The 27795-nt window shown below is 27.4% G+C and overlaps 1 protein-coding gene across 2 annotated transcripts in view; it reads right to left on the bottom strand.

Annotated features, from left to right (window-relative positions):
* LOC132920480 (TBC1 domain family member 30-like) overlaps window positions 1–27193 on the bottom strand; it is a 38319-nt gene extending 11126 nt beyond the window's left edge. The window contains exons 1-4 of one of the 2 annotated variants that reach the window (XM_060982893.1): window positions 26429–27193; window positions 13600–13864; window positions 9369–9533; window positions 1052–1201 (exon numbers count right to left, since the gene is read on the bottom strand). In XM_060982893.1, the coding sequence (XP_060838876.1) occupies window positions 1052–1201; window positions 9369–9533; window positions 13600–13864; window positions 26429–26683 (835 nt within the window). In that variant the 5' untranslated portion in view covers window positions 26684–27193. The remainder of the gene's footprint in view (window positions 1–1051; window positions 1202–9368; window positions 9534–13599; window positions 13865–26428) is intronic. The other variant, XM_060982894.1, reaches the window with a different exon arrangement.
* Window positions 27194–27795: the final 602 nt, after the last annotated feature.

The raw sequence follows: 27795 nt of genomic DNA, 5'->3' as shown, positions 1-27795 counted from the left end.
AAGCGTCCCACGTAACAGGATGGTTAACGTCGGATTCAAGTCACGTCGGTTTACCTTCTGAAAATGATTAAGGAGGAATTTTTTCTACTCTTTTGTGCTGATTCTCACCTCTTCATTTGAAAGAAAAAAAATATTAAAATAAAAATTCCGCAATTTTTTTTATACCAAACAAAAAAAAAAAAAAAAACCAGCACATTAATGATAATAGGGTTTTCCACCGATCGAATCGAACTCTAAAAATATTATATAGGTACTCATTCCGCTTTCTAAACACTTAACATTTATTGCAAACGAGAAAATATCGACCAAACTTAATTCGATTATATAAAGAACGTGATGGAGTCGAAATGTTATATTACATTATTACGATAACAAAATACTATTCCGCAGGTATCTGCAATGTCTATTGTCATAATATAAATAAATATCTATAGAATATTATATACTCACAACGTTTTGCCATTTGTGTTATCATTGAAGTGTTTGTTTATCACGATAAAGGTGCGGGGAGAGGAGTGAAAAGTGTCAACATGAACCGAAAACCGTACTTATCACCCGTAATGCATAAGGTATTATATATATATATACCTATATTACATTGAGTATACATTTGAAATTATGTGCGCGCGAGGGAAAAACAAAAAGATTCTTCATAAACAATTATTGTTATAATATAGTCGTGACGCGTTATTATTACACGTCATTACATATAAATGCACATTATAATCGTTTAAAACAACAATTCGCGGCCACTATAGGTATTTAAAATGTTATTTTAACGGTGTATCTACATCAATATAATTACAATAACGCAGAACAATTCATACGGACTACTGTCTATGCTAACAACGCGGTGTACATTATAATATGATCGTTCGTGTATATAGGTATATCATGTCTGAAGATCGTATAAAATAATATTTAAAATTATTACGACGCGAACGCATAATATTATATTATATTATACATAACAGATATGTATATTATATAACAATATAATCGTGTCTGGTGTGTATTATATGCATATGTGTATAGGTATAGAGGTACTCACTGAGACTGGCAATGTTCTTCAACGTGTTGAGCAAACCATTCATCACATCGCCCGTCTTCCAAATGTGTTTTGATAAGGAATATTTCGTTCGTCTCGACTTGCTGTCGCCCGGACGAGATGACGGCGATGACGGTTCAAACACCGGACGGTCTGAATGAAGAATGCAATTTACTATACGTTACATTATACGGCACTGATATGGTACGCGTTTCCTCCTGTTGTGCGTTAAAACATGCGCATTACGATTTTATCGATCGGCGGCCAACCCCTCTTCTCCTGACACCATCGCTGCGGCGGCGGCGGCAGTCTACCCCGCGTGCACACGTGCGGTGAGCTTCGTTCCGTCAACCCTTCCCGGGGGCGAGAGAGTATGATTTTCTGCCCCTTCCCCGTCTCATTTACGTCCTATACATCGTATATTATCTATATACACGTTGTACATGCTGAGGTTAAGTGTACGGACATTATATAATATATTATTAATATTATATATTATGTCGAAAAAACGAATAGTTTATCTATCCGTCGTCGAGTCGAATGGATTGTATTAGGTACACACAAATCACGCGTGAAGGCGATTTAATCGGCGGAGTCCAGCTTGATGACGGTTTCGCGAACGCGCTACAATTTTAATAAGGCTCGTAAACCTAAGAGGGCTAACGAGACATACATTATTGTCGAAAGTGAGTAGCAGGTAGTAAATTATTGTCGGCTGTGGGTTGAGATTGTTCCGCATTGGCGGACGAGATATCAGCGGAGTTTAGCGGAAGCGTTATTGTTTTGGGGGGGGCGATCATCCAATAACGACGATTTATCGTCATTCCGGGTAAAAGGTTTTTAAATCACTTATGTCCAAACCGGTGAAATTCCGTCTTATTGATATAAAGACAATAAGAAAATAAGGCATTCGGCTCGCGGAATGCAGTGAAATTTGTCACGTTGACATTAGAACTGTATGCACGTTTTTCGGGTTTAGAATCTAAACCCGAAAAACATCTAAACTTTAGATGAAAAACGAGTGATTTCGTCATAATATTAAAATGATCTGATGATCGGTTCAACTACTTTTTATATCTACAAAGTGCACTAAGAATTTTTGTGATGGATATTAGGAATTATGATTTGACTATAATGTATCCGTAATACGGGTTTTAGATACAATGTAAACCGCATAATTACTGAAATGATTAACTTCGTAAAATATCTGATACAAATTTTATTATTTATATAATCATCTAGAATTTTACGACGCAACGGTAATGATTTTGGGTGATTCTTCATTCTATAAAAATGTAGCCACGCTTCGTTAATTTTTATAATTTAATATTAAAGGAACATTAAAATATATTAAGAATTGATCGTTTTAATACATTTTCAAAAGCTGAGTGAGATTACACAAGAGAATGTAAGTCGTAATTTTAATCTCTATTGTCGTGCTACACATAATTATTTATTGACTAAACTATTTATTATATTAGCCATAACCGATAGATCATAGATAAAATTAGTATAGGCGCCTGGGATTTGAAATACTTCTTGACTACGGAATTAAAGTATTGGTATAGTTTTCTAGTGGGATAGTGGGCAGTATCCATTTGGCGTTTCAACTGAAAGTACACAAATGCTTCGTACTTAGTGTTTGATTTCAGATTGAAGTGCGCTTATAGATCCTTCATCTAGTCCATATTGTATAGAAATTTCTGGTTCATAGATATAATATTATATATAATATTATAATATAATATTCTAAATCTGACTTCAGTTGTTGGTATATCGTATATAGTATATCCAATTGTGAGTTATCTTGGGTCAAAATTCGTCGCATAATTGGAAGAAATAAATTTTTACAATAATGGATTCAAAATTAAACAGTTTAGTTAGTCAAACTAAGAAAGTTAAGATGTAGTTATATTTTATATTAAAACATAGGTATATGTATTATATTGATATTATGTACCTATATATTTTTTTTCAATAGACAGTTGTCAGTTATTCACAGATTTTTAAAAGAAACCAATCTTCGTTGCATAAAATAAGATGAATAGGCCCTATAACTTGGTTAATACAGCAAGGTTATCCCTTCAAATAATTTAATTTAATAAACTTAATATCTAGATCCATACAAAAATATAAACTAATCTTTGAAAAAAAAGCTCTATTTACAAAACAAAATATTACATTTACTGTATTTGATTAGGACGGATAAAGTCTCTTTAATTTTTAATAAATATTTCACAGATTTGAATATGGTTTATTAAAATTAATCTTAATTTAAAAATTAATAAATAAATGTACAAATAAGTATAAATACAAAAAATAAATAAATAGATTTTTAATAAAAACTTAGCTATTTTAAAAACTGTATATTCTATACAACAACTTTAGTACTAATAATATTATGCTTTGAAAGCTACTATATTATATAGTCGGACGGTCTGTATAGTATCGCATTTCCACTAGATCTGTGATATTAAAACGTTAATTTTTTGCTAACAAAGAGATATCTTAACAGTACAATATACTATAGAAATAAAAACAATACCAGTAGTATCGAAAAGTTGTTATAATATGTTTTCTGTGAAAATAGCGTGCGAGAAGATAAAAGCCCTATGTTAAATCGTATAAACGAACATGATATTACAGTTGGTATATTATATGCTACACGTATTAAAGTAAATCCAATTTTCAAATGTAAATTTATCATAACACATACAAGATACAACTCGGAACGTATGCAATGATCACAGATCAGTTCTACTAACAATAATGTGAGTTATGAGTGTTCTACGAAACAAATACGTACAACATCAATATAATATAATCAGTGGTATTATAATATTATCATTATAATGTATCGAAAAGCCCGTCTACAGTAGTCTCAAAATAATCGATACGTGTTGATTGGCCACGTGTGCGTAAATAATATGATGTTTAAACGTCACTTAGGTATAATATTGATGTAGAGTACCATAGAGTTTATTTTGTAATAATTACTATATAATTAACGGCATTTAACGCCTATATCGATAAGACTCAGCTACACCTATTCAAACTGCGCAAGTACATATCTAGTCGTAAATATTGGTCTTTTATAATATCAGATTAATCAGATTATAGTCGATTAATTCAAAGTAAATGCCTATTTAAGTCGTGAAAATAATATAAAAATATTAATTATTTCAAATATAATAAAATTATCATTATTATAATTACTATTTAGGTATAAGAATTTATGTAATTTTGATCTTATTTACACTACTGTATACGACTTAGGTGATTTTTTTCAACGCGTATCTACAGCCTAACACTTATTGTTACACGGTTAAATTGGAATTAATGATATTAATTTTTACTCGTTTGCTACTGTAGTGAGATCAAATTAAAGCAATATAAATAACAAAACTGCGCAACCTTCTATTCTAGACCTTACATATATATTGTCCTAAAAAAAGCACGCCGTTCAAAATAATTTATATTCGTTCCATACGTATTTCGAAATACATCAAAACATAATCATTCTGTTTAAATAAAAATTATTATTTATTTATTCATGTTATATTTGTTTCAAATAATACTTTTGTTACGAAAAACTATTTAATTAATTCAGATAAAATAAAAAAAAACTAAACATTATTTTAAAATAAACGTTTAACTTCTGTATTTTGTGTTTAAAAAGTAAAAATAAATAATAGATTCGTTTCGTTATGATAAATTACTTATTCTATAGTGTTTTTCTTAATTTTTGTTGATTTATAATTTAGATTCTAGGGGTAGCGATAAAGTTATATTTGCATATAATAAATAAAAAAAAAAATAATTATATTTTGTGAATGTAGACTAAACAAATTAAATATTAAAACACTGATTATTATATTATTATATTTAGTACAAGTACCTAAATAAGTACCTATTTATAAATATACATATTAGGCAAATATAGATATAATGAAACTAAGTTTATCAATAAAAACGAAATCACTCGTAGGTACTAGATTAAGTAATTTTTCAAAAATTAAATTTATTCAAATTAAGGCCGAATTGAAATTTTTTTAAATAAAAATGTAATTTAAAAAAAAATGAATCTATATCAGCATTAAAAATACACAAAATACAATTTTACTACTGATATTTGTTATGTTTTATTCAATTTTAATTCTATAATGGTAGCAGATAAAAAAATGTGTTTAATTAGATAATAGTTATGTTTTTTTTTGCTAAGTAATATCCACTTTATAGCAAAAGACAAAGGGCAAATCCTAACATCAAAAATCAATCTAACTATTATCTGATACATGTTTCGAATAAAATACTAATGAACGAGAGTGCTGACATTGGTCTATATTTACTACAGAATCGTCCGGATAATCTTCAAGCTTAAAAATAGTGCTAATTCGATTTATTATCCATTACAAAATAGATCAATGGCATAATGTTGTAAAAGATAGTTAACTTTGAACTAAGTTTAAAACTTAATGGACATCATTAGTAAATTAATTACATATCATCTTAAAACTTAATAAAGTTGTAATTGACAATTATTATTATAATTTTTTTTTGTTTATAGAATTGATCTTTTTTATCTATACTTATCTCACTTTTTGGGATTTAAAAAGGATCTAAGAACTGAAGAGTTTTATGCATGAAACCCTTTCTAAAAATTGATAATATAATACAAGGGATACTCCAATTAGTTAGTAAACACGTTTGGAATTTAAACATTTTTGAAAAAATATTGAAAAAGGTCGAAAAATAACTTGTTATTAAAATAATTATCTTAAAGAATAAATTATAATCCGGTTTAGTGCTAAATATAAATGTATAATTAGGTAAATTGATTTAAATGTAAAAATATTGAACATTTTAATTTAAATTCATTAAAAAATTTATCTTGTTAGAACATACTTTGATCTTATTAAATCAATTTAAAGTGAGATATTATACATAATAAATATCAATTAAGCTGTTATTGTACAATGCGTTTTGGAAATATTTAAAAATAGTTCCTTCTTTCTACTAAACATGGTTTAACATAATATTAAAAATATTATTTAATATGAAATTTTAGAATTTTTTTTTTATAAATATTGACTATTAAATGAAAATAGACCAATGCATCTGACGTGTATAAAATTATTTATTTATTTTTATTTATGAACCTGCGCGTCTTAATTTAATTGAGTAATTTACACGTTTATTGATATAATAAAATAAATATATAAATATCCCTGAAATAAATTAAAAACAATAACAGCCATGTATAATTATATCATATAAAGATAAATATACTTTAATACTTATTGTCATTTCGTATCTGTTGAGTGTTTGACCTAATAGTAATCCTTAATAATAGATAATACTTATACCTATAGGTATAATATACATTAAAAAAAATAAATTTTTCTTAAAATAATTGTCATACACTCATACAATTGTGTAGTTTCTAACGTAAATATATCATAATCATGCAAAAAGCTTACAGTTAATCTCGGGGATAAAATTTTTTAAAGAAATGTGATTTGGAAAGAATGTTGGACAAGAACAGAAAAACATCGTATCTTCATACATTAAACCGCAGAACTACGCTACCGCATTTTAGTTCAATACCGATCAATAAGACGTTTGGACGTGCCATTCATTTCGGTAAGTTGTGTCCGATTTTAACCAATCGTCAAGCGATCCTTCGCCTATTAAAGTGTTTTCATTGCAGGGTGTGTCTACGAGTGTCATAGAAGATTGAAACGCTGACTTTTAGATCGTGATTCACTCTAAATATCTTTTATATCTATTGTTAGATATCGGAACATATAATAAGTAAGATTATAATATGAAGATTTTGGAAAAGTGTTTGGTAAAGACAGTTGGTGGCTTACAATAGACCAAGTCCAGGACTTATGTCAACGTAAGTTTGGACTTGTTTTATATATAGCTATCTTATTATAACTAATTATAACTAACTCAGCGGAGGGAGAGGAGGATACTTATTTTTATTTTTTACAGGGGCCAGTGGTATGTATGCATCACACTTCTGTTGCATATCATATATATAATATGTATATTAATATAATATATCAACGGTAAAAAAATATTAGTTAACTTTTTACCTTCATTCTACGATCTTTATTTTTGTTTTGATTAAGTGTGTAAATGTAGTAGTATTGTAATAATTTAATGTCATAAGTTATAAAATAGAGTTTTTTAGAAAAATTTAGTTATAACATAAAGTTATAGCAAAAGTTTTAGTTGGTTAAAGTTAAATTTTAAAATCTGTCTCAAACCATTCTCAAATATAAATATACATGCATAATTAATTTTGTTAAAAATAACCAGCTTATGTACAACAAAGAATATTAAAATTGAGTTTAGAATATGAATTTAAATAACATTCATAAAAACCAAAGCGTTAGTTCGAATTTATCGAATTATTTAAAAGAATAAATTATGCAATCATACAATTGAATATATTATATTTGATCGTTATGTTTACGAACCAAACGTTGAATGAAATGTATAAAGAATTTAAGTTTGAATAATGATATGCGCGTGAAATAGTCAGATCTAAAAAACAATTTTTTTCCAAATTAACTTAGTTATTTTGAATTTGTATAATAAATATTTAATATGTAAAACGTCAAAGAGGTAATAAAAAAATCATTATAAGAGTATTTTCGGCGGAAATGTTTTTGTTTGAGCGGAAATGATGTGATTTTATGAAATAGAAACAACAAAGCGGTGCGAAATGGAATCGAGATAAAATAGGTAGAAATTGTGCACAATATGTACCTACACACCCTAAGGGTACTCTATGTATAACGATTTTATGGTATATATTATGTGACTCAAGTGAAAATTAAATGCCATGCCGAGAGAATGAAATTTAGGAGGAAAGACTTATTTTTGTAACAAACTTTATATTATATTTTTATAAAACCTTTCGTATCAAAATGATTGAGATAAACTATTATAATAATTATTTTTCATTTATCATTTAACCCCCCCAAAAAAATAAAAAAACACCCAATATCAGTTTCCAGTATAAAATAAATGTATTATTTGTTGCATATTATTGCGGTAGATTATTGAACACTTCGTATTTTGGATGGGCGGTGGGTTTAAAAATATTAACGAATTATTTTGTCATCAGAGTTGAGTAATGAACATGCATTCTGAATCCCAGTAGAATTAAAACAAACGAAAAAAAAAACAACCAAGAACGTAGTTAGGGGGAATGGTTAAAAAATAATTTTGAATGTAATGTTTTTTGTTTCGACGTTTTTATACTCTTTCTTTCAGTTGCGGTCGTATTTAATTTGAAAAAAAAACAGTCATCGATCCGATACAGGGACATTTAGGAATAAACATAAAACCGAAATCTTATCCCACGATTCGACATGTATCGTTTTCAGCAATAATATTGTACCAAATCAGGCCTATAAACACACAAAACACATCACGTGGTTTCGCCTCACACCGTACAATCGTCTCGAACATTCGAGTTTGCAGTCGCCAATAATAGCAGTGCGCCAAAAGACCCAAACCGAAATGAAAACATTATTGTCTCCACGCTGTCGTTTGCGCCGGTGAATCGATCGCAAACTGAGTCTGACAGTTGCCCGAAAAAAACCTTCTAAACATCCAGACCGCTATAATGTTTTTATATTGTGTACAGACACGGTGTCGCTATCTCCGTTGCGGTACAACGAAAACGCGTAGGAAGGGGTCAAGGGGCGCCGATGTTCGACTAAGTATACACTTAAATACGCGATATGTATATTGTATTTTATTATATTTGTGCGTGCGTGCGTATGAGTGTGTGTATGACAGTGACAAACGTTTGGCTTTTGTCCGACGAGCCTTTCATATCATATTCCGAAATCGCTGTTTGGAAAGATTTCAGTAACTCGCGTCGGTTTCACGGGATCGTAAGCGACGCGAACTCTTGGTGTGCCATATAATATATTTGTATAATATGATGATGTCGCGTGAATCGTCTCTGTGCAAATAATCTCTATCGATCACGTCAGATTATAATCTATTAAAATGTTTATGTACTCGGGCAGTGAAAGGTCAATTGATAAACTATAGTCATATTTTACTCGAATCATATTCTGCGCCGAAGCATTTTTAAAAGTCGTGACAAAATATATGAGGACATTTTTCGTCCGTTTCACCTAACAGCCGAGATTAAAATATCATTGCCTATTTGCATATGAGCTAGGCAAAAACATTAATCCTAACCTGACGGTATTAGTAGACGTGTTATTGTGTATAGTGACATAGGTAAATTATGTTATTAATCCACTGTCGGGTCGCTACTTACTTCGTTTCATGGAGTACGCGTGCAATAGCGCAGTGATCATGTTGCACTTGGCGTCCCGGCGCGCTATCAGAATGTCCCTCCTTTTCAGCGCCTTCACCAGTGCTTCGCAGCACACGTTCAATTGGTCCCTGAGCAGGTCGACCGTAGTAGACAGCTCTTCTACGCCTAATAACAATAATAATGATTAACGTACAAAATAACTGTAAGATATACATATCACTCCGCGTATACTATACAGTATATTATACTACACTACGGCATGCACAGCTAGAATTGACGTAAATACGGGGGCGGATTTAGTTTCTGTAGAGGTAGGGATAACTGGATTTCCGCCTCTATCACTTGCCCGCTCAAAGACAGTCAGAATTAAAGATGTTTTCAGAATATTAGAGTGAGGAGACCCGGAAATGTTTGCATTTCATAAAATGTTTGATTTATTAAAATTTCAATGGTAAACAGATTACTTAATAAGTGATATCTACGGTATTATAGATTGCTTTCCAAGCGTGTTTTATATATTTACATGAAATACCTAGTTGTACTCGAAACCAAAATTATTAAATTTTTTTTCAATATATCTACATATATATATAAAAAAAGCGTTCTAAGTTCACTAACTACGTAAAAAAAAGCAAATATAAATTTTATTTTGTGATGTAACAAATTCAATTAATCCTTTTTTTGCTTATTTATTTTTTCTATTATCTGAATCGTATCATTTATACTTGCGCTTTTGTTTAACGTGATTTCGTACGGATTTTATTCCTCCGAAATCGAAATGAAAGTGATAAGTATCACTGTACTCGTAAACCGCAGATTTGGTCGGATGGAAACACAAACAAGTAAATCTCTGTCAATCACTAAAGCTTTGCCTTCGACAAATGGCCAGTAATTTGGTTAATTTATACATGGTTAAACATGTTTGGACTGTTTTCTGAATAAATCAATCGCGTTTATGTATGAATATATTATATTATAATATAGGGATGTATATATTGTACGAATTTGTCACAATATCTTTCTCTCTCCTTTCTCTTTGTTATGCTATTTTGCTATTTATAGAATTAAACACGTGAGAGGAATCTGTTTTTGCGACTTATGTTTCGTGTAAGATTATTACATTTTGTATATAATACCTATATATAATAATCTTGTTTTTGTCAATTGTGTCGTACCTATTGTTTTACAATACATAGGTACACAATATTCCTACACACGTAGCATATTATATTATAATAATATACAATATATTATCATTTTTTTTTTTTATATTTACAGACTTAGTATACATTGAATGAAATAATGAACATTTTCATTCTAATAATCAGGCGATGACAATAATATGTTACAAAATATACCTACTATTTTCTGTATGCATTATCAGTAAGTATAAATAATGTATTTAAAAAGCCGACAGTTCAAATCGCGCAATAAAATCTGCGACAGTACAATTTTTATTTTTAAATTTATAATACAATATGGATATCAAATATTGCAATTGATAATTTTGTTGAATTTAAATTATTTATTAATTTATTGTGAAATAGTTTAAAACCACACAAATTACATTTTTGAAAAAAAAATAGAAAATTACAATTTATGTACGTGAAGTTAGCATGCCAATTAGAATGTATATAATAAATTCACGTAGCCTAGTAACATAGTAGCCTACCCGTGTCGCTCTAAAATTTCAAAATATGCGTCTAAATTTTCGAGAATTATCAAAATGTATATTCTAGGTATATAATTATAACCATGCAGATTATCGATTTATAACCTAGTTATAACCATATGTGGGCTGGATTAAAACTTTTAAAATTCTAAAAGTGGATTCGCAAATTTTTGCAAATAAGACACTATAGTTTGATACTAATTTCAAAGTTATAGGAATCGTGGATGGACCAACTTCACGTACCTGTAAAATTGCTTTCTTTGAAACATAAATGATTGATCAACTATTATCATAAGACATATTTTCATCACAATGTGATAAAACCAGCAATTTTGATAAAAATTTTTTGTGGATACATTCTTATGCTTCTTATTACACCCGACCGACCATGGTCAGAACTATAATCAATCAATGATTAGCTTGTTAATTAAATTTACAGTTTATTTTTACACGTTCCATTTTTAGGAAAAAAATAATTATCTCATTTCGTCAGCATTCTCGCATAATATCTTGTATTTTCGCTCCTATGACAAACAAAATATAATATACACATCTCATTCTTATTTTCAGTATGAATTTTAAACGTGACGCGTATAGTTAAATGATTGTCGTGGACGACTACGCAAAGTCACATGATGTTTTAACATTATTTTTGAGCAGATGTTTACTTGCGCACGAGCGGGAAATAATGAGCGAAATATAATGACACGACGCGACGAAGAGAATATTTTACCTCTATCTAGCTTGCGAGTTCCATTCTAAAATACAATATAATATCATAAAACGAAGTTTTCACTCGTGGGAGATGGAGCGGAACTTAGGTTATATATAGTATTATACTTTATTCAGTACGCTTATTATTACTAGTATCAACGGGCTTAGTATATTTAAGTATATAACACAGTGGTGCAATGTTTTTTTGGAGAAGAGGGGAGTTTATAAACTATAGCTATTAAAATTAATACCAATCTAAATTTGATTAGTATTTTACACGGTTAAAATAATATGTTATATTGGTAATTCATATAAAGGCGATTGCATAAAGTATAGATGTATAATCAAAACTAAAACGTATACAATTATTTTATTCGTCATCTTCGATTAATTTTTGTACCTAGTCAGATAGTCAACTATCTAAGATATTGATAATATAATATTTTCATATTTTTTTTCTGATCAATTCTAGGTAAAAACTTTGAAAGGGTGACTCTAGAAAGAAATTATAAATTATTATGATTTTTTGGTTCCAGTACCTATACCCATCACCACTGATTATATAAACACATGACACAGTATTTATAACGTATAAACGATACGGTTATAGACGTTGACAGCATCGAATTAAGAAAAAAGTGTGAACGAGACTTACGTGCGTTTATATTAAATTATTTAAAATAGATCGTGCATTCAAAACCCAGTAACTACGAGTATCATGTATCTATAGCTGAGTAATAAATTATTATAATGATTTGTTCAGCCCTGTCAGAGTTATACTTCTAGGTGGGCGTGCACGTACATACACAATAATATGTATAAATAAATATAAAATATAGAGTGAACAGCTGTAGGTATAATAGTCTTCGATATGAATGTCGATATTATTTTCGCTCAATTGCAATATATTCATCGTCCGTACGCCGACGGAATAATATTGTAACAATATGCATACATTAGCCTATTATCTATGACAATTTGTAGTCATGGTAGATAATATAATATACACTGAATGTATCCGTCAATAAAAATGTGCTGGATGAATTGACTATAGTGTGGTTTTCGGCGGTTCACGAAGACCCCAATACATATAACGTTTTACGAATTAGTATTATTATCTATATCAATACGCACTTTGTACAGCTGTTATCAACTTAATAATCACGAGTTTTTGTCAACAAATATTAACTCATTTTTTTATCCGTTATTTTACACTAGACACTCGATCATTTTATGTTGACCGACGTTGCAGATGCATCACATATTATCAATTTTGGCTTCAAAGTATAATATTTGTTTTAAGTCGAATCGTTTATTTGACTTAGTATCTATTCTGTAGTTTATCATATGCGATGGTGCATCGTTTTCTATTGTATAAAAGAAACATCGTATTTCTATTGTATTCATTAAAAGAAGAAATAGCCATATTTCATTATAAATTATTAACGATAATTACTATAGTTTGTAACACCTGTTAGTAGTGTAATTAACTTGTTTAAGTATTTTAAATAAACATTTTTAGAATTTAAGAATTCATATTATTTTAATTTTTCACTTCAAAATTTCGTACATATAGAATCTATATTATAGATAAATTATTATACATTCAAGTCTATATAGTATGCATAGTATACAAAATATATAGTCTATATATTTTTCTGTTAATGATTAATTATTTTTATATAAAAATTTGACCCCCGTTAAAAAAAAAATTAAAATTCGATTTTTATTTTAGTGTGACTAACAAATACATTAAATAAGAAGGGGCTAAAAATTTACACATACTCCGTTTATTAATTATAAATTAATTATAAAACGTGATAAACAGGATTAGTGTAGTTTTACTTTTTCTCGTCAGTCTTTTAGACCATCCGTTGCTTGAGGAGATCGTTGGCCTACCGCCGCTATCACTCCAATTCATCTGATCTGTTGAAGATTCAGAGGCCACACTGCCACCACCACCACCCACTCTGTATATGTCTTCCAGTAGTTTGTCCATTAGGTCGGTGACCGAATATCGTTTCTGATTTAACAGTTGTTGTCGAGCGTCACCGGACGGTGAGTTTGCTGTTATCATCGCAGCCGTCGTTGTCGTCGTCGTAGTCAACACCTGTACAAACCGACACAACCTCTATTATTATTATTATTATCATTATTTAATTCTATTGAGTGAATATTATAAAAGAACGGGAAAGTTATCTTTTACATTATAAATGTGTTTGTTTAGAGTTCATAAATAATAATATTAAATTATTACATTTATTTCTATTAAATGTTCGAGCAGTGATCTGGTAACTATTATGGTAATTTTCAATTTTATAATATAAGATGTTATTTTATACTAACGTATACTGTTTAATAGTCTATAATTTAAGACTATACAACTTATTTTATAGAAATGTATCAATACTATCTGGTATGAAATACAACGGTTGTGTTGAAAAATTTCTAAAATATTTCACACTTCATGCAACGTTGTTTAATTTATTTTGTATATATTCAGAATTATTTTACCTAGTTTAAAATATTTTAAATAACGGCTAATGTAATAAATTGTTGATTGGGAAAATTTAAAACTATTGAGAACCTTTGCAATATTTTAATTTGAATCAAAATAAATGTATGTAATTTTCTATTGAAATTAATGTTATTTGACTACCAACTAAAGATATTTATCATTCATGTGATTATTCGGTTTACACCTACATATTTGATTGGAGAATTATATAAGTTCGATTTTAAATAAAAACAAACTAATATCAGACACAAACATGTATTATACCACTAGGCACTAGGTATTTTAAGAATTGAATATGTTCTCTGACAATAAGTATTAAGTCATATAGTAATTAGTTGTTTGTTTTTTAACTTAATTAACTTAGTTTATTATTTTTTATTATTTTATTGATCAAGTACATTTTAAAATATAGTGCTAAAAATAAAAAAATAACATTATCTCATCAGCCAAAAATATTGATTTAAATTGTTGGTGAATTCTAGACTTAACCAGGGTAAATGATAAAAAAAAAATGCCAAAACATGTGTATAAATCAAGTAGTAATTTGAATAAGGTTTCTAAAAAGTGGCTAGAAAAACAAAGTAAAAGTAATGTTCTAGTTTTGCTAAATTGTGCTAATACTTTTGTGATACAAAATGTTTTTGGAATTGAAATTGTATTTCAAGCTAAGTTTTTAAGATTTCTAAAATAATTATATAAAAAAAAATATTTTCAAAAATCGTTAATAGATTTAAAATGTGAGGAGTGTTATACGATAATATACGATAAATGAATCACCTAATTTACAGGTTATATGATAAAGACTTATTTTTATAAATCATTATTTTTGTATTATTTAGTCAATAGTTTCAATTAAAAACCACATATGACGTGACTGGTTAAGGTAGATGTATATAAGGAAATATATTTAAATTATCTGTCAAGTCATAAGAAGGGACTGTATAATTATTTATCTTCATAAATAATTAACTATATTGTATTTAATATAAGTACATATTAATTAAAATATCTTCAAGACTTTTATTATTAATCGATGATCCTATAATTTTAAATATAGATATTATAATACATTAATATTTGTAATATTTTTTTACTACCTAAATCTTACAGAAAGAAATAAATTAAATATAATAATATAAAAATAGTCACCAATTTTAAAGCTTTAAACCAGATTTTTTAGTTAAAAAAAAATGAAATCTTAAATAATATTTCAATAGTGGAGGGATGATTTTAACGTAAACTAGTGCATTAAAATTGAACATTTGGAAGATACGTAATTACTTATGCCATTGCACACGTCAAATAATCATGTTCTACAATAATAATTAATAGTTAATAGTTATACATACAATTTAAACGTGTACTAGCTTTATACGATACATAGTCGTATCCTACACTAATTATGCACGGAATATATTCGTAACCTACACTAGTTATACATAGTGTTTGAAGTTTAAAATATTTCACAAAAACGCAAAACATCGAATTTTTTTAAGACAAATATTGATGATAATTATTTATTAATTGACTAATAAAGAATAGTTCACACGTTGTAACTTTAATCACTGATACTACTATTTAATAACTGTGTAAATATTTTTCTTGCCCAGTAAGATTATTTTTAAAAACGTATAAAAGAATTTGTCGAAGAAAGTGATAATAAGCTACAACTTTTACCAGAAATTGAATATAAAGTCAATGCTCATGCGAATGACTGTAGTGTTAACTTGGAAAACGAAAAATAGCAGAGTTCAAACATTGAAATAAATAGATAGTACCGAAATAGATGAACTTATGACTTTGATAAATTCATAAAATAATATTATATTATAATTGATGTATAATATTATTTATATATTGATTTATAAATCATTCTTGCTATATAAATATTAAAATATATAATTAATAATCTAATTAATTCCTTAAAGGCTTTTGGTAAATTATACATTTATAAATAGAATGACAAATGTTCGTAAAAACAAAACTTATTTAAAAAAGAAAAACATATTTTATTAAAATACTGAAATATTTCAGGCACCATAATAGTTATACAAAAAATTGAAAACGTATAGTTATATTACAAAGGATTTAAACAAAAAATACTTATATAACATATTTACACTAAAACAAAGTTAAATAAACGTAGTGTATTGTGTTTAAAACATAAAGGATATTCGTGAAAAGGTTTCTTTTGATCAAATTATATTCTTAAAATAGTCTATTTTTCAACTAAAAGTCTATGAATATTAAACATTTATCAGTGTATTAATTTGCGTATATTATACATTCATTCAACGTCTAATTATTTACTGGGTTATGTGGAGCTTGGTATTGTATAATATGATTTGGAAACTAGAACGTCGAGTAAAGTAGAAAGGACTAATGATGAAGTTGTACAACTTTCAAACATGGTACTACCGTAACCGTAAGATATTTCAAATTTCATGAGTTAAGACTCGAGTGAGTAAAACGAAGAGGTTACAAACTCAACGAGATAAACGACTTATGTCAAAGTTTTTAGTTTGTGAATTATACAAATTAGAAAAAATATTATGATAGGAAATTATTGTTATGACATTAAAGTCTACCCAATTTTATAATATAATCTTTCAGTTTATAATAGTAAAGTCGATAATCGAATATGGTGAAAATAACATCAGACGAGGAGAAGAAATTCAAAATGCTTTACAACAAATTTAAAAAAAAGACTCGAGGAACTGAAAAAATTATGTTTCAATAAATTAGATTAGATAACTGCGGAAAACCAATCGTGTAAGTGGTGTTTTATTTTTATTTAAATCAGATTCTATGTGAACACTTTTAAATAGGTCGTATTCATAAAAAATACTACAAAAAATTATAATATTGTGAAATGTCGTTAGTTAGGAAAACATCGACCTTTTAAAAAAAATGGAAACGTAACCGAATATTTGGTAGTAAATTCTAAAATGAAACTAGTTTCGTTCATAGGTAGCTACTATAGCACATTATTAAAGTATTTATATTTTTATCGACGTTATTATAACGTTGGATATTACGTTAACACATTTTTAAAAAAGGATCGTCGAGTTTAAATATATAATATCAATCAACTACGTTAAGTTAATATATTTTGTTTGAGTGTACCTACTACTTTTTCTTTAATGTATTTAATATTATTATATTAAAATTGTTACTAATGGCATTCGAAACTTGATGAAATATTAACATTATACATAAATAATAATATTATCGTTTTCGGTTCTTCACAAATTGTATTATTCAAATTTTTATTTTTTAGGAGCTTTTTTTATATTATTACCTATAACGTTAGTCGTTGAATATCTTAACGATAGTATTAACATAACATACTTTCTTCATTTTCTCGCACGTTGTGAGCGTTGTGGCCCGTAAACAATATTATTGTTGACTGTTATATTATAAAATTTTAAATTAAATAACCGAAAATAACTGAATTTAATATTTAGTAGTATAATATTATTATTGAAAAAATATATTTAATACAAAATTGATTTCTTATTAACATAATAATCAACGTGTTCTTAAAAAAATATGAAAGCTTTGAAACGTCGACTATAAGTAATATGGTATAAAAGATTTTTAGTATTGTTACCTAATATTAAAGCAGCTTTACTTGAGTATTTGTTTCACACTTTTCAACGTTATGATTTCATAACAGTTAACGACAAATTGTTGTTATCAAGTTTAAATGGTTATGGTTCTTGATAAGTTAAATTTTCTAAATTGAAAATATTAAAATAAATTGTTTATGGTAAAGAATATAGATATACTTATATGATAATAATATTTTAATTATAAAACATATTATGTCTGAACGTGTTATGTTAATTTTTAAACAAACTATGAACAAATATCACTGATAACAAAATTAACAATAACTAAATAAAATGGCACGTATTCAACGAAATCCGCATTAATATGCTGTTTAATTTCATATTGAAAATGTAATGATCTTTTTAAAATTATTAATTTATCATATACCTTTATGGCTTTACATAATAATTAATTTACTATAAATAGTTTTATTATTATTATTGTTATTACTTATATTGGTTTAATAGTACGTACAAAACTATTCAATATATATTATCAAATATTTATTAATATGAGTCATATTTCACCAACCGTGTTTTTTTTGTAAATAAAAAACAATCCGTCCTTGTACAGTAACTATAATATAATATAGGCGTGTAGTTACTGTATTATACATTTCAGTCAAAAGCTTTGCAAATGTTTTATTACATTACTGGAAATTTAATTTAAAATAAAAATAACTAAACAAAAATAATTTCAATTACAGTTATTAGATTTTTTTTTTTTTAATAAACTATTTATTAAATGCTATAATTTATTATAAGACACTTGTAACAATGAATTTTTGAAACGTAATTTTTTAACTTTAGATTAATTTTGATTTTTAGATAAGACTGGTGCCTATAATTATACTATACATGCGTAGTAATTAACGTTAGAATTATTCGATATGCATATATTGAATAGTAATTGATAATTCAAAGTTTACTAAGGAATAAAAAATTCTCATATTTATAAAGCTTTGTATGAGTTTTATTCATATGCATTTTCTAGGTAAGGGTTTCATCAAAGAAAAGACGTAGGTACTTAACTAAACTATCCTTCTTAGTAGTATTGTAATTAAACTAGTGACTATAAATATCATTTTTTCAAAAAATGCTTGGTTTTTGGATGAAGCAGCTGTGAGATGTAGTTATCCTTAATTTATTTAAAAGTCAAAAGTATAAGGAGGAAAGTTTGTATTTAATTTACTATTTAGCTAAAGGAACGATTTGAACCATATTGATTTTAATTTAATTAATTTTTTTTTTTATTTCTTAAAAATAATTTAAAATATAAACAGCAAGTACTATATCGTATCTATTGACAAAATTATTTAATCTCTTAATCTCCTTGGGTACTTACCCGTCATGCTTTAAAATAGCGATTTCCAAACTGTGCTCGGCGAAGCCTTTATGGCTCCGCAATTATTTCTCAACGGCTTTGTTCGTTTTACCATAAAAAATTAATAAAAAAAAATTATTGATCTTTATTTAAAACAACGAGTATATAATATATTTCAACTAGACTCCGTCAACTCGAATATTCGTACTTCTGCAATATCAAAATCTGGATAACAAAATATAACAGTCGAATTTTAGATAATGCGCATTCCCGTTACAGGTAATAAATGATAAATAATATATTTTTATCCAGTTCTTTTTATACTATTGTTTTTTTTTATTAATAAATATTTTATTATTCTTACTCCTACATACATATCATGTGTAATATACTCCACAGAACAGAGGTAAATAAAACTTAATATTAAATATTTCTTGTGACGCCGCGAGAAAATACTGCTTAAAAAAAAAACTCCGTGGTTGAAAAATCGTTGCTTTAAAAGATACGAACGACTCCAAAAATTGTAGTAAATATCAACCAATAGCCTTATACTTATCGCTATCTAAAATATTCGTAAAATGCCTTGTATATAGAATAATGCAGTTTTTAAATGGTATTCATTTTTTTTCTAAAAACCAACCAATTTGACTTTATAACAGACAGATATATTGATGATACTTTATTTTCTATTAATAAATGTATTTATACGAACCTAGATAGCAGTAATAAAGTTCTAAGTATATTCTTAGATGTAAAAAAAGCCTTTGATTATATAAATCATGGAATACTTCTAAAAAATTAAATTATTGCGGTTTGAAAGGAAAAATACATAAATTATTAAATTTATATCCAACAAATATAATACAAGTAGTTAGGGTTAATAATTTTTTAAGTACACCATTAAAGGTACAATTAAATGTACCTCAAGGTATGGTTTGAGATCTATTATTTGTATTATAAGAGTATATAAATATAAATGGTTTGGTGAATCTAAACATAAATGCAAATACTATTTGCTATAATACTTATGATACCTACTTCTATTTTGATTTGAGACGAATAAGTTGATTTACCATTTTTGAACTCAAATATAATTAAAAATAAAATTAAGGCTTGTTTATAAATATATTCTAGAATCTAGATAAATCAAAATGTATTTATTTTAAGATAAATCTTGCAAATATTAATCCAAAATAAATAATACTCGTTAGTTCATCAAGCAATCATATTATTATATCTAATTTAGCCAATAATAATATTATACTATTTATACTACTATGCTTTCTGTAAATAAAATTAAATATCTTGGTATAACACTAGATAATAAACATAAATGAGATCATTATATAAATTCTTTAACCAATACAATACATAATATTCCTTTATATCTTTAATGATGTTAAAAATATGTTGAATATACAAATAAAAAGACTAATTTACATATTGCTTGTTCAATCAATAATATTAAATTAAGGAATAATTGTATAGGGTCAGACTATGACTCACATACAGTTTTTTTTAAATTTACTGTAAATAGCCTAATTAAATTCTTGTTAAATAAACCAAAATATATCAATAATGAATAATATGTATACCGCGAATTAAATACGTGTATATATCAAAGCTTTATATTTTAAAAATGTCATAATTTATTTTTATAAATACAGACATGACTATATATTACAGTCAACAATGAATAGTGTACTAGATACAAACAAGTTATTAACATAAAAATTCCTGCATTTTTTAAAAATTTTGATTCAAAAAATTATACTTCTGTGGCAATACACGTGGGTGTAGGATTCATAAAATGAATATATTTAGCTTTCAAAATTTAAGACATTTTAAGCTGTATTTAAAACTAGTAAATTTAAATGAAATTGAGATTGTATAAACTTGATGACTATTCATTATTATTTTTTTGTATACTTAGTGTTTTTGTGAATACTTTAAAAAATACCCTTCAGCACAAGCTTTTAGCTTATCGGAAGGTTACAATTATTTACCAACTCATATTATTATATATCTTTTGTATTTTTTATTCATTAATATCTATTATATTCTGTAAGATATGTTCTTCTCTTTGTACAAAGAAAAGAATATGAACATTAATTATAATGCTTATAATAAATTGTAGATTTTTCTTAGTTTTATTTCGTTATAACTACTATTTGAAATACTTAACAAAAATCAAAATGCTTATTTATAAATAATCAACTATCCTTAATTCATTATCATCGTTTAACAATAATTGTAGTACTTGTTTAAATAAATTATTAGTAAAATTTAACCAAAGGTAATTTAAAATGTAGGATAAAACAGTAATTGAGTTACTATAAAACTGTTGTAATTTTTTTTAAACATTTTTCGTTTGAAATTTCTTCTTTGACAACAATTACAGATAAACATATATATTTTATATACATTAAACTATATTATAAACATAAAATATATTGATTTATAATTTTCTGTATTTAAGTCGTAATATATAGATTATAGATAGCGATTGAAGGTAGAAATGATTTGATATTATTTCTATTGCTAGTCGACTCGAGTCAATCTTCAATAATCTCCAATATAATAATATACAGAAGTAATTATTTTTTGTTCGACCAAATTGGTACTCCAAAGAAGCTATTATATGAAATTTGTAGAAAAATCTTATTAATTATGGTTTTAATTGATATTTCCTGATTCTATTTCCCTTTGATTCTTAGTTGTAACTACTAACTTGTAATGTTATATGAATCATTATTTCTTTTAATGTTGGAATTTATAATAATAATACAAATCTATTTTTGGATTGAAGTTATCAATGCATATGAATGGGTACAGAGAGTCAAACGTTTAAAACACAATTAAATTGATATTTATTTTAACGTTTTAAGTACTGAAAACTCGTACCTATAATAATAGTTCGTTTGGAAATGATGTACGACCCTTCAGATTTGTATACATAAAAACAAAAGGTAGGTAAGCCTGAATAGTAGATAGTCATGTATGGCATTAAACATGATATATGGGCTACTTACTATTATTTGAAATTGACGTGTTTACTGTGAACGAGTAAGGTTTATAAAGGTTCAAATATTTTGATAAACAAAAACAATACCTGTTTAGCCGTGTTATTATAATGTCAGAAGAAGATATTTTGTGAACCTTTTGTATGGAGGATTGTAGAAATATAAAATATTACAATAATATCATAAATATATTCAATTGTTTTCAAGGTATGTTTTATTAAGGACATTTTATCCCTTGTTTTTTTATGATTGTTACTAATTTTTACCAAGTAATAAAACGTGGACTGAAATTTACATGATCCCCGGGACAGTTAAGGCATTATATTAATATATATATATTAATATTATTATCAGACATTATTATCAGTTATCACCGACTTCGACCGTGCTTTCTGTATTTTATAATACGATAAACGGTCAGAAAACTGGTGGATTTATAGGCAATAACATGACTGTCGACATTATGAAATAAAAATAAATTACTGTTATGGTCATTACATTAAGTGTCCGGTTTATAGTTTATTAAATTATTATATTGTCATGACTCAAAGTCAGTCATACTATTGCAGCCCTCGTGCATGGACATTAGATATTGTTTACAATTACAAAACACAATATCAATTCGTAATGTCATCGAGTTTTTGGTCCGTAATATTATGTTTTGTTAATATCGAAACAAAATTCATAGGTAAGTACGATTTTCATAATATTAATTGAAAGATACATTATATATAATTATTTTAACATAATAATATTCCATATTATTTGTATAGTATACCTTTTCATTTATTTAAAGTTATGAAGCAAAAATTAAATTGATTGCAAAATCGCAAAATATATTTATATATTATCTATGAACACTGTGGTAGCTGAGAAACTCGGCCAGAGACTAAAATAGCGCTGAACTTACAGCTTAATAGTCGAAATTGATTAATGTCACGTCGGGACACTAAGACGGCTGGTCTTGGTTCATATTTCGTCAACAATTATTTGAAACATCAAAATAAGAAAATACAGTTTGTGAGATGAAAACTCTTCTCTTTGACATCGTAAAAATATAATGTATACATTGATGGAAGGAGAAAAAAGCGCTAGAAGTGAAATAATAATACTGTTTGAAATAAAAGTTTTTCATTTCAATTATGAATAATGAATATAATATAAAGAGAAAATATTTTCGACTTTGTTTATCAAAAGAAAAATGTTGTTGCTTTTAGGGTTATTTACTTACCTGTTAAACGCTTATTATTTTTTTCCGGTTACAATTATTGTTATTTGTTATGGAATATGGATTCACTGTATAATTAATAAAATATATAATTTATATTATTATTTATTATAAACATTGCATTGGGAATTTTATAAATTTAACAATATTGTTATTAAAACAATCTGATCATTTTTATCACACGTATTTACTATAATAACTGTTTTATTTCATTATTTTTGGGACGAACATAAAAATGTCAGTTTATACGTCAGTCGCAGAAGTTATAATATTATAATCTTACGTCGTGTTTTATTTTTAATTTTAGTTGTTTTACTTAAAACTAATTACCTACATTGTTTGTACAGTTGTTTAAATTTATAGAAGATTTACAATTGTTGATAATATAATTATAATGACAATTTTAGTATTTTACTTCATTTTTAGTTTTATTGCTACAGAAAGTCGTAAACAAGAACCTTTAACCATTCACACGGGGTACACTTGTATAAATTATTAAACCACAAAAAAAAATGTATAATAATTTACATTATACATAATATAAAACATATTTTATATCATGTAAAATCATTGTTTTTATGATGTAAAAATTACATACATTCCAGTCAACAGTCACATTTTTTTTAACAGGTATGGGAGCATGTAAGTATATACAATTATTTTAAAAGTTCAAGTATTTATAAACACTAAAATTACTAAAATACATACGAAGAAGATTAGGTACACAACATATGGCTTGCACCTATGGAATTTATTACTCTTTTATTAGTTATTACACCATTATATTTTATTTAGTCTCTGTAACATTATTATGATTTTAGATAGCTCATGTAAATACATAATATTTAAAAAAACTAAATAATTAAATATTTATTGGTTGCTTACGGATAACGGTTTTTTTTTTAATTTTTAATATTCACCGTAGATACTTAATTTATTTATTTTACCAAAACATTCTATTAGCGTCTATAAATGATTAAGTAGCAAGCGTCCGCCGAAGAATAATAATTTGTAAACATGTTTGGATCGTAAACTATGATTATTTTTTTATAATATGGCCGTTTGTAAGGCATATCATATTTTAATGTTCACAATTATATGTTTTGCATGTGCTATCGAATAAAACGTATTTGGGTCGTAGTTTTGATATAATATATGTTATAAAAATTTGCATAAAGTAAAATGATAACATTGTAACAACTTTTATTTGATATCTTGCATATACTGTTATTACACTTAGAAAATGTCATTAAAAAAAAATAATAAATCAACGAGAAATGGTCGAGTAAATTAATTTTGTCAGTGGGAATGGCTGCACTTAAATAATTAAACAGTATCGAGGGTAGATAGGAGAAACAGAAAAAATGCAAATATAAGTTTACATGTTATTAGATTTGAGAAGTTTGCGATCTATCCTTTGAGGAGGTTGGAGCGTGGCGTATTTTAGAAAAGTTGAGCGAATATAGTTTCTCTGGTTATATTATTTAAATATTCGACAAATAATATTTAATATTAAATAAATGACGAATGAATAATACATTTCGTGGAAAATTTATATTTAAAAAAAATTATTGAACAATAAAATCTAAAACTCGTTTCCCTTTCATTGCATTGTGCTGTTGCACATTTCACCATATTCAAGTACTAAAACTAAACATAATATTACGTACTGTATGTATACTCAGACACAATATTGTGGAATTTATAGTTATTATAGTACCGTACGTATTATTATTATTGACGTTTTTCTCATAACGATACACAGAGAAATATGCACAACTATAATATTATATTCGAGTAGCAGGCAATCCGAATAACACGTGTTCTCGTCCTGAGACAAATTTCGGTATATGCGTTGCCCTACGGGTTTTTGGGTAATGAAAAATTGATCGATAATAAAATAATAATTATATTATATACGAGTAAGTAAACCTTGTATTGAAACGGTAAAACTGAAAAAGTAATAACAACAATTTTGTTGAAAGATACGATATGGTCGCATTAATTTGGTAAACCTATAACCTAAAATTGATCAAACTTTAAACATTCATAAAACAAAGGTTATTTTTGTATTATGATTTCGGATAACAACAATATTAACGATATTATACATTTATATATTAAATATAGTAACTATGATTCTATAACTATTTATTATAGTAACGGTACCTAATGCTACTCGTATAATAATTAAAAATGTTAAGATATTTATTTGTATTGATATCGTGCACTGCTTATAAGCTGTATCATATATGATAAATCAAGATCATTTCGTCCATCTCCTATTTATTTGTACATTTTATTTGACATGTTTATTATTTTTAGTAATATTCAGTTTTTCTGTTACTCGAAAATATAATTTTATTCTAATTTTCATTGGCACTGATCGAGTCATTATTCACGATATGTTATACTTACGTTTATTAAGAATTATCGTGGTAAAAATGGTAAAAAGAGGCACACGTTTTGTTATAATACATTCATCGACTGCCAGTGGCGTGCTTGACATAATTATAATATCATACAATATATAAAAAATATATACTATGATATACTTATTGGCTATTAGCTTAGTAATATTTTATTTATTGAATCAGCTGGTGCCTTTTGCGTGGTAAGTCGGTGATTAAAAGATGGTAAAAAATATGCTCGGACACCGCACCAAAGGTATAATAAAAGTGTCATCATTTTATTATAAACATTATTATAAAGTACATAATATTACATTATAAATCAATAAATTGAGAAATCTATAAATTTCACTGTTGTCCCTTCGTTTGTATTTAATAATGATAACATATCACACAGTAATGTGTAGGTAACATAGTGTTTTCGGTTAACATGTCGGATAACACAGGTTTAGTGATTAATGTGTAAAGTTGTGTGGCACGTTTTTTTTATCGACTTAAGGTTAGACTGGCCAACATACAGGGTACATAATATAATATTCAACTTGGATCTACTTACAGGTAGGTGAGCAACGGACGTCGGTAGAAGGTCTGCGGTGGGCTGGAGCGGAGATGACGACACAGCTGTAGTGGTGGTTTGATTACGATCGCGGTTATAACCAGCCACGACCTCCACGATACCATCGCGTCCGAGGCTCGGAATCACGGTGTTGGGGTTTGCAGTCGTTGTGGGGGTTGCGGTGGTTGCGGTGGAGGCTGCCGGCTGTACCTGTTGGACCACCGAGTCCACCGTAAAGTATCTGGTCGCGGTCATCGTCGCGTCGAATCCGATATGTCAGCTAACGGCTGGGTCACGTGATGGGTGTTCGGGGTCGTCATCGCTCGAACGACTGCGGCGGTGACGGAGTCGGTGACCCGCGGGTAAACGTAGGAAATTCACCGGGTACCAGCATGGTATTATTCAATCGCGCGAGGTAATTATTTTAATATAATAACAGTTTTGGCCGTTTTATGATATTATAATAATAAGATGATAATACTAATAATACTATTATGATATTAATATGATGTACGCGTCGAACCACCGTTACGATAAGTACTGTGTGTTTAACGCGCGTTGACTTCGACGTCTGTGAGTGCGCGCGCATACGCAAGCGCGCTGTAATGTTTGTTCAAATGCACCGATGGAGATGGGTTTTGTTACATATCATCATATTATATTCGTTGTTATTAATTTATTTTTACGCACACACGAGCCCGCTGCCGACCCGGTGCAGCACGCTGTACAAACAATAACTGGCACGCGAAACATATACAACGCGTGCGAACCATTGCACAGCGGGGTCAGTATAATAATGGTGGTAGACAGGTACCCATATGGGCAATTTTCGTGTGTCAACGTGCATGGGAGGGAGTCAAAGCTCTTTGGAACAATGTAATGTTATACAGAGTGATTCGTCAATAATAATTACGTTCACCCTCATTTTTCCTTAAATAATAAATGTATTCAAATTCTCAATGTAAATCTTTAACATACTTCAAAACTATATTTTAAAATTCTTGAAATTGTTTATACTTACTAAGAGATTTCTTGATTTCTTGATAATATTCTGTTTTTAAAATGATAACCCCCCTCTATTTTACTGTAACATGTATATACTTGATTCAAAATTCAAACTGGTAGTTTTTGAGTTATTTAAATGTTTATGTTAAAGATAATAGTTCTTAAAAATGATTTTACAAACATTTATAATATATGTACTTATTGTACCTATTAAAAAATCTACTCGTTCAGATTTTGTTTTTGATTTTCAAAAAAGTTATGTGCTAATGAAAAAAAAAAAATACTAATTTAAATTATAAAAGTTTAACAAAACATTTATTAAATATTACGAAAAAATGTCAAGAATTTTAAACTATAGTCTT

The sequence above is a fragment of the Rhopalosiphum padi genome, chromosome 2 (assembly GCF_020882245.1).
Source record: "Rhopalosiphum padi isolate XX-2018 chromosome 2, ASM2088224v1, whole genome shotgun sequence".
Lineage (NCBI taxonomy): Eukaryota > Metazoa > Arthropoda > Insecta > Hemiptera > Aphididae > Rhopalosiphum > Rhopalosiphum padi.
This window is presented reverse-complemented; position numbering and strand designations above follow the sequence as displayed.